At 39.5% G+C, this 17,224-nt stretch overlaps 1 protein-coding gene across 3 annotated transcripts in view; it reads right to left on the reverse strand.

Annotated features, from left to right (window-relative positions):
- The window catches only part of mib2 (MIB E3 ubiquitin protein ligase 2), a 56,924-nt gene that overhangs the window by 13,259 nt on the left and 26,441 nt on the right, over window positions 1–17,224 (reverse strand). For 2 of the 3 annotated variants that reach the window (XM_039674773.2, XM_089119219.1), the window contains exons 4-13: window positions 15,715–15,821; window positions 13,018–13,212; window positions 11,839–11,981; window positions 10,289–10,396; window positions 9,863–9,967; window positions 8,536–8,698; window positions 8,056–8,189; window positions 7,455–7,603; window positions 5,994–6,150; window positions 4,660–4,814 (exon numbers count right to left, since the gene is read on the reverse strand). In XM_039674773.2, the coding sequence (XP_039530707.2) occupies window positions 4,660–4,814; window positions 5,994–6,150; window positions 7,455–7,603; window positions 8,056–8,189; window positions 8,536–8,698; window positions 9,863–9,967; window positions 10,289–10,396; window positions 11,839–11,981; window positions 13,018–13,212; window positions 15,715–15,821 (1,416 nt within the window). The remainder of the gene's footprint in view (window positions 1–4,659; window positions 4,815–5,993; window positions 6,151–7,454; window positions 7,604–8,055; window positions 8,190–8,535; window positions 8,699–9,862; window positions 9,968–10,288; window positions 10,397–11,838; window positions 11,982–13,017; window positions 13,213–15,714; window positions 15,822–17,224) is intronic. The other variant, XM_089119218.1, reaches the window with a different exon arrangement.

Below are 17,224 nucleotides of genomic sequence, written 5' to 3' on the forward strand. Positions count from 1 at the left end.
TGAAAAAACTTTTGCTGATTATTTATTTGCCTCCATGTCATCCAAGATGTCCATGTCTTTCTTTCCTCAGTCGAAAAGAAATTAAGGTTTTTGATAAAAACGTTCCAGGATTTTCTCCATATAATGGACTTCAATGGGGTCCAAACGGTTCAAGGTCCAAAAGAGAGTTTCAGTGCAAACTGTTCAAATGTCTTTAAACGACACCAGACGATGAATAAGGGTCTTATCAAGCGAAACGATCCGTTATTTCAAAGCTTATTCCCAAAATGTAACTTTTATAAGGACAAATGCTAGCCTTGCTCTATTCTGTGAGGCGCGTTTGTAACGTCACGTAATACGTAATTACGTTCAAAAGGTCACGGGTGACGTAGCCGGAAGTACAGAGTCAGTGTTTACAAGTTGAACGCATAGGTTGAACGTGCAAACTAACTCAAACACCGTTTACAAAAAAGGAATTAAAAGGTAAAACAACGTTGTCGGACGATTTTGATTCTGTACTTCCGGCTACATCGCCCGTGACCTTTTGAACGTAATTACGTATTACGTGACGTTACAAACGCGCCTCACAGAATTTGAGAAAGGCTAGCATTTGTCCTTAGAAAAGTTACATTTTGGGAATAAGTTTTGAAATAAGCGATCGTTTCGCATGATAAGACCCTTATTCATCGTCTGGTGTCGTTTACAGACATTTGAACAGTTTGCACTGAAACTGTCTTTTGGACCTTGAACTGTTTGGACCCCATTGAAGTCCATTATATGGAGAAAATTCTGGAATGTTTTCATCAAAATCCTTAATTTCTTTTCGACTGAAGAAAGAAAGACATGGACATCTTGGATGACACGGGGGCGAGTAAATTATCAGCAAAAGTTTTTTTAAAAGTGAACTAATCCTTTAATAAATAAACCCCAGCTGGTCCAAAACGCAGCCGCTCCAGGAAGTTTGACCATATTAGCCCGGTTCTGTCAACCCTGCACTGGCTGCCTATTAAACATCACATGCATTTTTAAATATTCCTGATTACTTAAAGCACTGGATGGTTTAGCTCCAGTACTTAACGCATTTTAGTCCTTCACGTCTACTGCGATCTCGATATTCACCGCTGTTGAACTGCATGCAGTGGACCCTTTCCTATTCAGCATCTAACAGCAGACACACTCTGGAAAAATCTGCACTATAAAACACATCTCTTTAACCTGACATCATCACATTCATTTAACGATTTGCTAAGCTGGATGAATTAGGCTCGGTCAACAGGAACCGGGAACACTTGCTATAACACCCGATGTGCTCGTCACACCGTAAGAAGAATAGCATCTATGCTAATATTAGTCTCTCTGTTTACCCTGAGGTTACCGCCGTCAGCTGAATCCGACCCGTGTCCCGATCCGGCACCTAGACACGACCTCAACACAGCCCTGAACGTCAGACCGCGTCAACTAGAGTCTCCCTGTGCAGGCGAGTCACACGACCGCCATCGGCACTGATCCTCCGACCGGCATGATGGATCTGATCTTCAAGCAAAAGGAACGGGATAAATATTTGAATGCTTCCGATCCCGATCTGAATTCTGACTTAATAATGAGACCGTGTCCGTTCGTTGGCCAGAGGAGGACCGGCTCCCCGACTGAGCCCAAGGTGTCAGTCTCCTGAGTTCGAAAGGCTGTGGTGTATGATGAACAAGTCACGACTGAGGGCGTCGTTAGGCTTGAGTTATTCGCGATACAGCTCTCGCTTTAATAAAACGGTTACCATGCTACGCAAATATTAAAGTAAAAAAAAAAAATGTTTCAATGCAACTTTCATGAAGTAAAATCACTAAAAGTCTTCCTTCCACCGGAAAAAATAGTCCCTGACTGAGAACAGCAGATGATCGCCTTTAGATGGCGGCGAAGACTGACTGAAAGTAGAGAAGACTTTATATAGACCCCTTTTCAGTTGGTAAACATGGTGACGTTTTTTAGTGGGCGGAGCTTAGGTGGAGGCAGAACGATCCCTCTGGCCGCTTCACTAACGCTAGTTAGCAAGTTTTATTAGCTTGTTTTTTAACAATGACTGAAGAAAATCAGGTTTTATCTTAATGTGTAAGGTCACTCAGTGTCCAGGACCGCGATTGTTATTTCCAAAAGTTATTTTTAATGGACAGAACCAGATTGGCCGACCCGTAGCCGCCTACACGCTCACTCGATGATGGACGATCTGACAGGATTAACGTACGTTACCTCGGTTGAGTGGCCTGACTTCTACACCTACCGTATAGAGAAACCGATCGTAAAGAGAAACTGAGGGCGTATAAATCTTTAGATGCCTATACTAGGGGTGGGCGATATGGAAAAAATATCATATCACGATTTTTTTAGGAAAATCACGATCACGATTTTTTATCACGATTCTTTTTCAAGTTGGTTTTAATATTTTGCAAGTGGCTGTTCATTACAGCCAAACTAATGTCCCTATGTTAAAAACAAAGCCTTAGGTAACAAAAGAAAAAAGAAAGCCACACATTTAGGCCAGTGGCGAAGATAAAAATCTTTGTCATTATTTTCTTTGTTATTAAAAAAATAAGACAAGATAAACATTACACAAATTAATATTCATATTAAATAAATAGTGCTTTATTTTTTCAGATGCAGTAGGTGTATTTAGCAGTTGCATTGAAGTAATTAAATGAACAAATATGAAATTAAAACACTACATAGACTTCACTGAATAAATTGATTCTTATTAAAGATATATTAAAGTTCTCAGTCAGTGAGTGATTTTCTCCTTGTGTTTTGTTGTTTTAACACTAAAGGGATAGTTCCCTCAAAAATGAAAATTGTCTTAATTTACTCTCTCAAGATGTTTTAAACCCGAATAAGTTTCTTTCTTCTGTTGAAAATAAAAGTTATTTTGAATAATGTGGGTAACCGAACAGTTGCTGGTCCCCCTATAGTTTTTTTTGTTCTCTCCTGGAAGTTAATGGTGACCAGCAACTGTTTGGTTACCCACATTAAAAAAAAATTGTCTTTTGTGTTCAGCACAAGAAAGAAATTAATACAGGTTTGGAACAACATTAGAGTGAGTAAATAATGACAGATTTTTTTTTTTTTTTTTTTTTTGTGAACTATCCCTTTAAGGACAAGCGGCAGTAGGCTACTATTCCTGTTGCTTTTAGACCAGCACGCGACGCGTTTAATATAGACGCATATTACACCAGATATTCTCTCAAATGTTTGCTTTCACTTTAGACATAGCCTGTTTATGTAAACATTGTGTGTATTTAACAGTATTAGCTTAATAAGACTCGAGAGATAACTTAGTCCAGTATTCAGTCGCTGTTTGACAGACTTCTAGTGCATGTGAGCGTCGGGGGTTATGCGGTCAGGAAAGCGCACGTTAGAACAGCGCATCGGCGTGAATTAAATGTTTAACCGGCAAGGCTTATGCAAATAATGAACTTTTGTGAATTGCGGTGTCCCGTACTATTCCTTAACGTGTGATCATGTGTAGGCTACGTCGCGTTGTACAGTTGAGAGACGGAGGCGCCAGAACTGAACTGATAGAATGCACTGTAACACGATACTACGATATTTCTTCAAAAGCAGATCGTGGAGACATTTTAATCGTCCACGATTAAAAATCGTCATATCGCACACCCCTAACCTATACGGTCCTGTACAAGACTTGTGTGTACGATCCGCAGTTCTGCAGAGACCACAACAATGTAAAGAGTGACATTACGGTGTGATTTTAATCATGTGAATATTTTCTAGAAATAAAAAATCCAGATACAGCATATTCATTTTTCATTGATACTTGCACCAAACAACACAAAAAGATGATATTTAAAAGTAATAAGAGTAATTTGAGTTCCTTATTATGTAGCCGAATCTGTGCTGGTTTGTATTGGCCGCCTCCAGTTTTCACTTTGTTTTGCCTCCAGCTAGCGCCGTGACGTAACTGTGACGTCGGCGCAAAAGGGGTCTGTTGAAAGGTCTAAACTGGCTGTGAACTTGGAGAAGCAACTGGCGAATGATTAGCGCAGAAAACATCATAACTGTTCAGGACAAGATATTCAAACGGATTATTATCATGAATATCGGACTGGCCTGAAGATGCTGTATCTGCTGTAAGCGCAGGAACACTCGCACTCTATACGCTTATCAACGGACAACATTAATGACAACATAGCCTATGTTTATGTTGCTAAGAGTGGTTGCTAGGGTAACACAGCTATTGACCAATCAGAATCAAGAAATAGATCTAACCGTGTTATAATCAGCATTACTGATCGGACTGACACGGGGGAGGAACTGAACTGACCTGGATGAGGACAACCCTGCTGATGATCTTTACAACAGAACTCAATCAACACTGAACTGACATCAGTAGAGCTGTTGGACATCCGAGAGGAACTCAACGAATCATCATTTCCTGTTATCACGATTAAACTGCAGTCTGTACTGTATAAAGTGCTCTATAAGGTCATGTGACTTGACTTAAAGAAAGAAGAACATGAGAAAAAGCATCATAGGTCCTCTTTAAACAGTAAAGTGAGAGATCATGCGAGAAGAATAAGCACATGTAACCAGCACAATTATGCAGTTTAGTGTTATTATGAACGGAGCGTGTCTGGACGGGTTTGGTGTGATGATGGAGGACGGGAGCGACGGACTCACAGCTTGTTGCCCTTCAGGGCCGCGTGATGCAGGAGGTTGAACCCGCGGTTGTTCTGCTGGGTGAAGTCGATGTTCGGCACCACCGTCAGAATCTCAATGATGCTTCTGAAGTCTTTAGCGATGGCGTCGTGTAAGGGTGTATCTCCATATGAATCCTGACAACACAACAGCAAAAACAATCACTTAAAGGGGACAAACCATGAAACTCTGACTAAGTGAAACAGAATCACGAGACTATGAATCCTGCTCAACTGACTTATAGGTTACTGAATAAGTTTGAAATTGGCATTTTCTTAACCCTTATGCTGCATTAGGGACATTTTTGGTCTTTTGCAGGTTAATTTCTTTGACCATTTTGGCTGTTTTAATGCAAATGGTATGAAATTTGGCAAAATTGTGACTTTTTGGATACATGTAAAAAATGTGATCCCATTTTGCAAAATATGTATAACACACACTGTGTAGATCGAATAGTAACACTCAGCACCATAAAGACCAAAAATGGCCCATTGAAACCCATTAAAACGTTGTTTAAATCTAAAGGCTGTCAGTAATACATGAAACATGATTTTTGCACAAACATCCTTTCATTTTGAAGCAAAAGCATTATATTTGCATTATATAGTGTATTCCACCAGATGACGTCACTACATATTTATTCCCTATGGGTGGAAATGCACCTTATTTTAGGCAATAGGCAATGTTTAATAGGTGGCCATTTTTGATCTCTAACGCGCTAAGTGGGATTTTTTGCAAAGTGGGACTGTGATAATCCAAATCTAAAGTTTTCTCTTTGCATTTAGTTTATTGAAAATAATTGAATTTTTGTGTTTTTTCCTCTTATACAAATCGATGGTTTCGCAAACAAAACTGGTAATTAAAGGGTTAAAATCCTGAAATTGAATACATTTTTGGTAGTTATGATGAGGACTGATGCTGGTTAAAAGATTTAACTTGGTAAAAGTGGAAAATAATAATAATATATAATATTTTAGGCAATGTTTAATATGTGGCCATTTTTGGTCCTTAATGCACTCAACGGTGTTAAAAATCTGATGCAGCACAAGGGTTAATACAAATATTAAATAATAACTGCAATTAATAAAAAAACATGCCACTGGAGATGTCTTGCCCCAAATCTTCACATCAACACAAAAACAATAATTCTAAACGAGTTAGTGAGTTCACAAACGCCCCATTAACAGACATAGATAAACATAATATCCAACTAATATTTTAATATCCAGCATAAAATAAACACTGCACCTACTACCAAAAAACCCCCAAACTACACCAGTTAAACTCCGAACAGGAGTCTGATGTTGCTGTCTGACCTGCAGGTTGACGTCGGCCGAGTGCTCCGTCAGCACCCTCACCACATCCGTGAAGCCTTTATTGACCGCGATGTGCAGCGCCGTACACATGGAGTTGTTCAGCAGGTTCACCGAGGCTCCTTTACTGAGCAGGAGACGAGCGATCTCTGCCTGATTCCTGCACACACACACACACAGATCATACACAGCTGCAGGACACAAACAAGAGCAGGCACACAACAAACACTGTCTGCGTACACACACTCTTCTAAAAAACTTCTTTTGTGTTCAAAGAAACAACAAAAGGGCGAGTCAAAGATGACAGAGCTTCCTTTTTGGGTATGTTTGGGTATATAACATATGTTATAATACAGACATATATAATAATAATATTCAGGGGTTATCTACGGTGTGTTGTAGTAATCCTTTAAAGTCATTAGTGTGAGGAGAATAATGTCATCTCATATACCCAGTGTTTGAAGATGCTTTGGTGATGTAACGGTTGATTACGCATTAATTAGACTACAGTGAGCTCAGGCCTGGTGTGTGCGCCTTCTGAGAAACACAGAGGTGATGCTTGTGTTTAATCCTTCAAATAATCTATTACGCCGAAGACTGCGGCTCCACGACTCACAGAAACTGCAGCACGACAGGGATTGAAAATAACTTTTCCACTCACCGGCCAATTCGGCTACTAAATCTTTAAATTACCGGCCATTCAGAACTTCTACTAGCCAAAAAAATAAAATAAAAAATAAACCATATATATATATTTATATATATATATATATATATATGAAGAGTTCAGATGCAAAAGCCTCTAAATGCCGTTTGAAATTTTCTTCTTTAATGATAATTTTTATCAAGCTTATATATTTAAGTTCAGTAATTTCACTTAAATGACAATTAATAGGTAATTATCATTGCCATTTAAATTAAATCACTGAACTTAAATATACAAGCTTGATAAAAATGATCATTCTAGAAGAAAATTTCAAATAGCACTTAGAGGCTTTTGCATCTGAACTATATATATATATATATACTATACTATATATATGCTGTGACCTAGTTAATCTGTTTTATTTCTCTTTTTTCCCCATTTTGTCCTTATATACATCTATATTTTTATTTTATTATTTATATATATATTTATATATATATATAATTGTTACACAATTTGATACATTAATTTCTTATTCAAAAAAATCCTGTCATCCAGCATCTCCTCTTCCTCTTTCATCCTCATCACCAAAAATGTATTTTATGTGGACAGATCGATACAGCAACATACATCAAAAAATGTAGGATGTTGGAAAATAAACGAATAATTTTCTGTTAACTAAATGCTTTTTAATCTTCACTTTTGCTACAATGCAAATGAATGAGCTGTATAATATTTTAAAAATATATAGCCGCATCTAATACTTGGTAATACACACAGGGACTTGTCTTATATTGTGAGAATGAGTAAGCGCTCACCCGAAGGCTGTGTAGTGTAGCGCAGCGTCTCCGTCCTCATCTTTGGCCTCGATGCTGCTGTTGGCCTGAAGCAGGACCTTCACCACCTCCACGTGCCCCTGATGGGCAGCCACCTGCAGAGCCGTCTTACCCTGGTTCTTTATATCCACCTGGACACAGTCACACACTTTACTGTATATTCACTTACAAAACAGATGATTTCAATTGTAATAATGTTTCATTTGATCAAATAAATGCAGCCTTGAGGTACAGAAGAGACACTTCCAAAAAACTTTTTTTTTTAAATTGTACTCTAGAAGGCTCGTCACAATCATGAATTTTTTTTTTGTGAAATTAATAATTGTGAATAATCATTTAATTATTTTTTGTCTTTTTTTAAAATGCTATAAAAATGTATATTTATATAATTAATAATAATATAACATATACTTTTATTATACTATAAGGGCAGTTTTTCCTGCAAACAGATGAACAGCGGATAAACAGTCTGTTTTTAGTGTTTATAAAAGGAAAGGCTGTAACCCTTTGTACAGACAGATCTAGAAATAACTTAAAACGACCAGAGATTTTCTACTACATTCTGTCAGGCTGAGAAACTGACCTTGTCAGGGTATTTCTGCACCATTTCGCGCACTTTAACGGCGCTCCCGTGCGCTGCCTCGATAACCAGCCGTCCCGGGTGATCCTGCTCCGTCGACTGAGACAGCAGCTTCTCCAGCACCGAAATAACCGTGCCTGAACGATGGAGAGGGAAATAATTAAACTCTGCGTTCAGAAAGGTTTCCATGAGCCCACAGTTCAAAACCAGTCAGAATGAGTCAAAATGTCACCATGCATCAACACACAAACAATCCAGCACGAGCACAGCATGTGAAGGAGAGAAAAAAAGAGAGAGAGACACTAAAAACACACGGCGCTGAAACGAGAAAAACAAGCATTGGTTTCATGCAGGAAAGTGTGGAAGAGAACAGATGATGTGGTTATTTTATTTTTATCTTAAAGAGAGAGCCAAAGAAAAAAAGAAAAGAATCATACGACACGACGAGGAGAGTGAGGAGCGGCACTTCCTGTGAATTCTTACTTCCTGATTCGCTGGCGTTCTCAGCCGTCATCAGATTGGCGTCGACCTCACCAGGCTGTGCAGAGAGACACGCGGGGTTAAAGGTCCACGTCTGACCTCCAAACGCCACACGCAGATCCCCGTCGGCATACACTTTCAAAACCTTTCCAACCTGACCCAACGCCTGAGAATAAACACACAAACCATGAGTCAAATAGAGGATCAGTGCCTCAGGGTTCAGTGCTGGGGCCGCTTCATCTACATGTCATCTGTCATTCAGAAACATGGTTTATCCATCACTGTTATCATCTAGCTACTGGAGTGCCTCAGGGCTCAGTGCTGGGACCGCTTATCTTCTACATCTACATGTCATCACTAGCGTCTGTCATTCAGAAACATGGTTTATCCATCACTGTTATCATCTAGCTACTGGAGTGCCTCAGGGTTCAGTGCTGGGACCGCTTCTCTTCTCCATCTACATGTCATCACTAGCGTCTGTCATTCAGAAACATGGTTTTTCGACAGCTATGCTGCTATTTTTCTTCATTCCAGCCGGAAGATCTGACGGGAGGTGCTCGCATCTCAGCCTGACAGAGATTTTTTGCTGAATGAAGGACCATCCCCTTCAACTCAACTTTGTAAAGTTAGAACTGCTCGTGGTCTCAGCCAACCCAACACTTCATCACAACTTCTCCATTCTGCTGGGTTTATCATCCATAACTCCATCCAGGACAGGCAGGAACCTTGGAGTTGTGATTGATGATCAGTTGAACTTCACAGAGCACATTGCTAGAACTGCCCGTTCCTGCAGATTTGCCTTATACAACATCATGAGGATCAGGCCCTTCCTATCGGAGCTACACAACTCCTGGTCCAAGCTCTTGTCCTATCCAGACTGGATTATTGTAAAACCTCTGCAACTGATTCAGATGCCGCAGCAAGAGTGTTTATCGTCACATCTCTCCTCACAAAATTGCACTGGTTGCCAATCACAGTTTGACTCAAACTCAAGGCACTGGTGTTGGAACAACCATTGGCTCTGCTCCCATCTACATAAACTCACTACTCCAGGTCCATGTGTCTCCAGAAGCTTGTGTTCTGCAAGTGAACGGCGTCTTGTGGCCTAAATCACCTTCACAGACCTTCACCTGGACAGCCATCTTCAAGAAACTGCTGAAGATGCATATTTCCCATCAACCCTAGTCCCATTAATACTAACACTAACTATTCTATTCTGTCAATCGGTTTTTGATTATATTGATACATGTACTGTGCTTCTTTACTTCAAAGGTCAGAGGATTCGTCCCCTCAAATAAATGTGATTTCACTTTGTCGATGAGGAACCTACAGGAGCCATGCTGTCTGTCCACTCGCCATGGCCAACCTGAAGTCTCTTCACACTGTCAATGTCATCCAGAACCTTCACCAGCTCGCCCACGGCAAACGTGTTGACCTGCACAGAGACACAGAGACTCTGTTATAACAACACACACTTCCTGACAGACCAATTAGTCAAAGTCGTCTGAGGCTTTAGCTAATCGCCACAATCTGGTGCCGTCCTTCATCCGCCATAAGCAGAGAGAAACAGGCCCAGCTGTCTATTTATGGCGTGCTTCTTGGGAAAAGCAGGCTTTGTGAAACAGACAGCCGCCGTACGAGCTTGAGCGTAGCTAAATATACACAGCAGTCTGCCTGGAACAAACACTTCACAGGTGAGGACAACAGACATGGCTTTTCCTCTGAGTACGTCTGGCTATTTGTGGGATCTTCTTGCCTTGGTCAGAGCTCCGGGGTGGAACGTCCAGCGGATGTTGTTACTATACTGGACTCGCACGTCTCCTCGGTCCGTTATTCTGTGCACAGACCCAATTCTGGAGATGTACTGCCAACACAAACACAACAGATATCCAATACAACAATTTTAAAGTACAACATGCATGGTCTTAAAGGGGTCATGACATGAGAAATCAAATCTGCCTTGATCTTTTGACATGTTTACACCTGGCCACTTCACGCGTGTTCTGTGATTGGATGGCTACCCGATCGTGAACAGACCAGGTGTTAAAGGGATACTCCACTTTTTTTGGAAATAGGCTCATTTTACAATTCCCCCAGAGTTAATCAGTCGTGTTTTACCGTTTTCGAATCCATTCAGCCGATTTTCTGATATTTAGAAGAATATTTGGAAAATAATATATACTATGGAAGTCAATGAGACCAGAAACTGTCTGGTTACTGATATTCTTCTAAATATCAGAAAATCGTCTGAATGGATTCGAAAACGGTAAAACCCAACTGATTAACTCTGGGGGAGCCTATTTCCAAAAAAAGTGGAGTATCCCTTTAATAACGACAGACCCCAAAAATACGATCAGCCCCGTGTGAGGGACGCCCATGCTAACATTTAAAATCCTTTTAATGCAATTTTAATGTATCCCTTTAATGCCCCCCAAAACGCATGCGAGACGGATTTGAATCTGATTGTTTAAACCAGTTCTGGAGGGGATTTGAGACACAAAATTGGACAAGTGTAAACACATCTGCTGTTGAAACCACATTTGTAAGTTTTACTCCTGCCAACAATGTTTAAAAATAAAGTGTGTGAGCGGGTTATATGTCACGTTATAGCTGCGCTACTGCATCACCGCAGATGAGCATCTATTCATCATCCAACGTGCAAATGATCGCAAATAAGTGCACACAATCATCTTCACACACTTTATATTAAGGTGACGTACAGTGTACATTAAACATAAGTACCGCGTAATATCAATTCACAACATGGACCTACTAAATGTGGGTTAGTTTTAGTGTTGGTTGCTTGTGTTGCTTGATTGACACTATAAAATAAAACGCTAACTAATATTTATATAGACTTACAATAGTAATATATCACTGTCTTGGGGATAATAATAATATAAATCTATTATTATTATTATTTTTACATTCACATTTTTGTCTAAAAACACTTATTTCGTCTGTAGACACCACAGTATTTCACAACCACAAAGATGTGTGTGTCCAATGTGAAGTCCAGCTACAGACTTACACTGAAACACTTCTACTCAACGTGTTTAACTTTCATAATCTGAGGTATTTCTGAAAAGATCTTGAATGAAATAAAGCATGCCTTGTTATTGTCTGCTATATTACTGGTCACGGTCATCTCCACACTTCAGCTGACGTCAACAGAAATAAAGTCATTTCAAATTTGACAAAAGTTAATTTAAAAAAAACAGTCATTCATAACTAATAACTTAAATGACATTAACGACGAAACACGGTGTTTGCAGTGCAGTTGTGAGTATTAAGGTGTGTTTTCACCTCTCCCATCTTGGGGTTCCAGCCTCCGTGTCCCTCCTGCATCTGCCGCAGGATGTCCAGCTCCAGGAGACACTTCACCTTATCCCCCTGCTGGAACGAGTGTGTGTCCGCGCTGTCCTGCCTCTGCAGCTCCGCGTGCTCGCCTGAACACACACAGTAATCAGTTGTATTATTACACAGCAATGTGTCCATGATTCACTGAAGGGAATTCATTAATAAATCGTGGGAACAAATTCTTAACCCTCAGGTGCTCTTCGTTTCGGAGTCACACTTGTTATCCTCAAGACACCTAAAAATTAAATTTCCTCCATCCCAGTAAAACCAATGCAATTTATTTTTGTTCTATAATATTTTTTCTTTGTAATTTAGTATTTTGAGACAATTTGATTGAATTTATTAATATTTATGCAACATTTATAGTCTATTTTTTTTTTTATATATATATATTTTTTTTTTTTCAAAAAAAATATTAACGCAGTATTTTAGTTTAATATGGAGTCTAGGCCTTCAGGAAAAAAATATTTTTTGAAGAAAATTAGCACCATCTGGTTACAGTATAGAGAAAAGGTGTAGAATCATGGTGTAACCACTAGATGGCATGTACAGCTCTCTATGGAGAGGCATGTGAATTCCCCAGATGTTTATCAACACATTTTTTGTGGATTTGAATATATAGTTGAAACTATCTCAAAAACGATTTTTTTATAAAAAAAAAAAAAAAAAGTAAAAAAAAAAAAATTGTGAATTTTTGTGTTTGTCAATTTCCCATTCATTTCCTATGGGGTCATTTTTGACCAAAGACCACAAGTGTGACTATTTTTTTTAAGACCACTTAGCATGCTCAGATCATGACCTCAATTTTTTTGTGTGTTCACATACATAATGCCATAAAAGTCACCAAGTTTCGTAACATTGCGCTTAAGCTGTGATTTTTAGAAATTCAAAACAGAAAATTTTTCGGTCAGAAATGACGGAAGAGCACCTGAGGGTTAATATGTGGCCATATCACAGCCGTGTGCTACAATATAATGTGCTTTCCTGTGATATCGAATCCTAAATGTCCCTGTCTCACACATATGGGACGTAAAAAGACTCTTCGCATCTGATCTGTAGAGTGTCTGACACTGTCATTTAGATGAAAACACATGTAAATATGATAAATAAGTAAATGAGCATTACCTAATTTGGGCAGGTGTTCCTTATAGTAGAATCCTCCCTGAACGTCCGACACGTACTTCAGATCCACCTTGCCCTTGTGACCCATCCGGTAGACGTTCGTGGTCCCGTTAGACCATGTGACACTCGCCACACTGCGACCCGACTCCTGATCCCAGCCGCGGATATCCACGACCTTCCCAACCTTTCCCTCGCCTCCTGCTCACACACACATGAACACACACACACACACACACAAGGGACAGGGCAGGAGTCTCAGAGCAGGATCGGGAGAAAATGAGTGAGAACAACAGGTTTAAAACTCAACTCTGAATGAAACGAGAAATATCACAGACGGGAACACACACATCTCAGATATCAAGAATATGCAGGATTCCTGTGGATTTATATGCTACATTTTGACGTATCTAATCATATTTGTTGATTGATCTACAGTAGTTATAGCATTTATATGGAAATAAACAATGTGTGTAACTGCAGTTAATCAAGAGTTATGATCAATACTTAACCTGAAGCCAATGTTAGCCTTCACAATGAAAGATATTCAAACAACAAGGAGACCACTAAATATAACCACATAACCTATGTGTAAAGCTACGCCAAACACGGGTCAATCTCACGAAACCTCACGATCTACCCCAGAATCAGAGAGGAAATAATAAATCATATTTTGCACAAAGAAAATTGTCTGTTTTGGCATTTTCATTTGTTTCCCCCTCATTTAAAAATCGCTCTATTAATCCTACAATCACATTTTTGAATTTTTTTATTAATTTATTCAATTGCTTGTTAAAAAAAAAAATATTCTCGGTCCTAAAAGTAGCCTGGTTTTCTTTATGCCAAGAATAGGCTTTCTTTTCTCCATTCCTTCTTTCTCTGTTGATTTTGGGGTTGAACATGAGCTGGAGCTTCATCTAATAATCACTAATAAACACCGCCATGACACAGGAGAAACACACGCCACAGACCCTCCCACAACATGACATCATGACTTTTGCGTAAACATACACGCCACTTTCAAGTCAAGTGGCGTGTTGTCTATACGCATTTTCAGCTCTCCGCGTCAACGACAGACATTTTGACTCATTCATCAGTGCAGTGAAAACACAGATCTGCACACACACACACATGAGATCATCTCATCAGCCGTAAAGGCTGTACCTTTAACAGTGAAGAAAGAACAGCAGTCAAAGACTCTTTCCTTTCAGAGATCGGCCTGTCGCTGTTACTGACTCACGGGTATTTGATCCAATCGCAATTGTTTAAAGGTGCAGTGTGTACGTTTTAACAGCATCTAGTGGTGAGGTTGTGATTTGCACCCAACAGAAGTTACGGCGACCGACAGGAAGTGATGTCGTCGTCTGAGTTAAACAATGAGGTTTCCTTATACAGGTACATTAAGAAATTAAATTCACCTAATTATTCAGTAAAACAATGTTAGTGTGAATATTATTGTCACCGTAGAAACATGTCGATGTGTGCGGACCTGCGGTGTGTGTGTGTAGAGAAACGCTCATTCTAAGCTAATAAACACACAACACTTCATTGTGTAAGGTGTTTATTAGGGCTGGGTAATAAATATCGATTTCTCGATACTAATCGATTCTCATTTTTACGAACTGATATCGATTCTTAAATCTCAAGAATCGATTAGTCATCCTGTTTCATTTGAATGAATGGGATATTGTATCGCGGCTGCGCGCATCCAAAAAATCTCAATAATCTTCGTCCTTTGTTACTATTGATATGAAACAAAGTCTCAATTTTCAAATTACGTTCATTTTCTTTAGAAATTCAAAAACATAAATAGCGTTTTGTCGCTGTGGCGTGAGATCGCTCTGGAGAAGCAGCAGCGCTGATCTCTCTTCCGGCTTAATAATACCAGTCACAGCGCCAAATAAACATGAAAGAGCATCTGAAAGTGTGTTAAAGATAGAGTACAACTTATCCAAATCCGTATCATGTCACATTGATTCACTCAATCAGCGTTTCAACCGTGGAAATACGTCAGTTAAACAGCTTGTAATCAATGTATCGTCATATTTACCTCAGAAAACCCACATAAACTCGTTAGTCAGCTAGAAAAAATAACTCCAGAGAGGAGCATTTTGCTAAATATATACACCATATTACATATGCATTATAATCTTAATGTTCTTCAATATTTAATGCATATTTGAATAAATCTGGCAAGTTTTTATGTCAGCCACCATTTAAATGTTTATATTTCATATAATCTTCTTATTATAAAATAAATAAAAGTGTAATTTAAGTGTTTGTATAGCTACAAAAAAGTTCATTATTACCTTCATATTAGGCTAATGAAGCCTATAGGCTACAACTAGACTCCCATAGTTTACAGCATTAGTTCAGAGATTTGATTCCCTTGAGAAAAATTGCCATTTATTGTAACTGATATCCAAAATAATCGATATTGAATCGAATCGGAATCGAAATCGAATCGAATTGTGAAATTTTTGTCAATACCCAGCCCTAGTGTTTATACACCACTGAACACACAGTTATGTATATGATACTGCATTTCGGTTCACAGATCCTCCTAAATATTACACACTGCACCTTTAAAACACATTTTGCCGAAAAATATCCAGTATAAAGTACATAAAGACAGTCAAAGAGCTTCCTTCATATGAGATTCTGGTTATGTGACTCTGGGCCGACGCGGGTCAGGAGTCTCACCGTCTTGGTTCCCCCAGTCCCAGTCGGGGCCGCGCACCACCTTCACGCCCTGGAAGATGCCCTTCAGGATGATCCTGGACAGGTTCTGCCGCGGCGTCAGGCTCACTCTGAGGAGCGAGAACACAGTTACACTACACACTGACTCACATGGGGTTTTAACACTACGGGAGCATCAACGGTCTGGTTACACACATTCTTCAGAATATATTCTTTTGTGTTCAGCAGAAGAAAGAAACTCATACAGGTTTGGACCAACACGAGAATATTCATTTCTGGGTGAAATATCCCTTTAAATCGCAGTAAGATGATGTTTACATGACAAACCCCTGCCGTTTACATGAAATATGCATAATTTATTAATAACATTATTTTTCATTATTATATTGTGCCGCTGGTTATGATCTGCACATGACGTCACCAGTGTTCATCACACACACACTTTGATCGGAGAGTCGATGCCATTAAACTCTTTATTAACAATTTCCAGGAAGTGATGATTTTGTTCTCTTGACGGATGCTAATACAAAATGGGTTTTTAAATAACGAACATCATAATTAAACCAAAGGAAATAGTAAATCCATTTAAATTCAATGTACTGCAAAATTACTGAGAGGAAAAAACACTATTTTTATTATTTCGAAACATGTATTTAAATGGTTGAGGCTGGAAATCCACCAATCCAGTGTTGCAATTATTGATTTTAAAAAGGAAATCATCACTGGTGGAACACGCGTAATTCAGATATCTCATTTATTTGTATCCTCCAGTGCTTTTGGCAATACCAGCAGATGAAAAGCTCAGAAGAACCCCGTTGAACACACCGACAACATCTCATCCGGCTGATCTCACACCAGACAACGTTCGGAAACACAAGCTCACGCACATAACACGTACCTTATAGTAAACACCTGATCTGATCGGGGAGCGAAGGAACTGCCTATTCCCATATTCATCAACGCTTCCTCCTCGACCGCACCTATCCCATCAGCACTAAACTCTGGTTCGGCTGTTTGCCCTTCTCATTTCCCCCTGGGATCGTGTGTGTTGAGCAGTCGGCATATGGCACCAGCTGACCCGCTCACGGCTTACACAGAATCAGATAAATCTCTAAGCAGCCGCTGGCTCTGGTGTCTCAGGTGTGTCTGAGATCAAAGATAAGACGGTGTGTGTGTGTGTGTGTGTGTGTGTGTGTGTGTGTGTGTGAGACGCTCTGCATGCAACAGACAGACCATCCATGAATATCCATGAATCCATATTACACCCCTTTTCAGCAGATGTAATATTAATCTCTGGTGTCTCCAGAATGTGTGTGTAAAATTTCTGATTAAAATAGATCATTTATTATAGCTTGTTAAATTTGCCCCTTTTTGTGTGTGTCGCTTTAAATGCAAATGAGCTTTAGCTCCGCCTCCGTTCAGAAGAGGGCGGGGCTTCAGAGACTCCGGCAGTAACAGCACAGGCGGATCTGACTGATCCAGGATCAGGAGTAACAGCAGCTTTAGCTCCGCC

The sequence above is a fragment of the Pimephales promelas genome, chromosome 14, assembly GCF_988280905.1.
Source record: "Pimephales promelas chromosome 14, fPimPro1.hap1.1, whole genome shotgun sequence".
Lineage (NCBI taxonomy): Eukaryota > Metazoa > Chordata > Actinopteri > Cypriniformes > Leuciscidae > Pimephales > Pimephales promelas.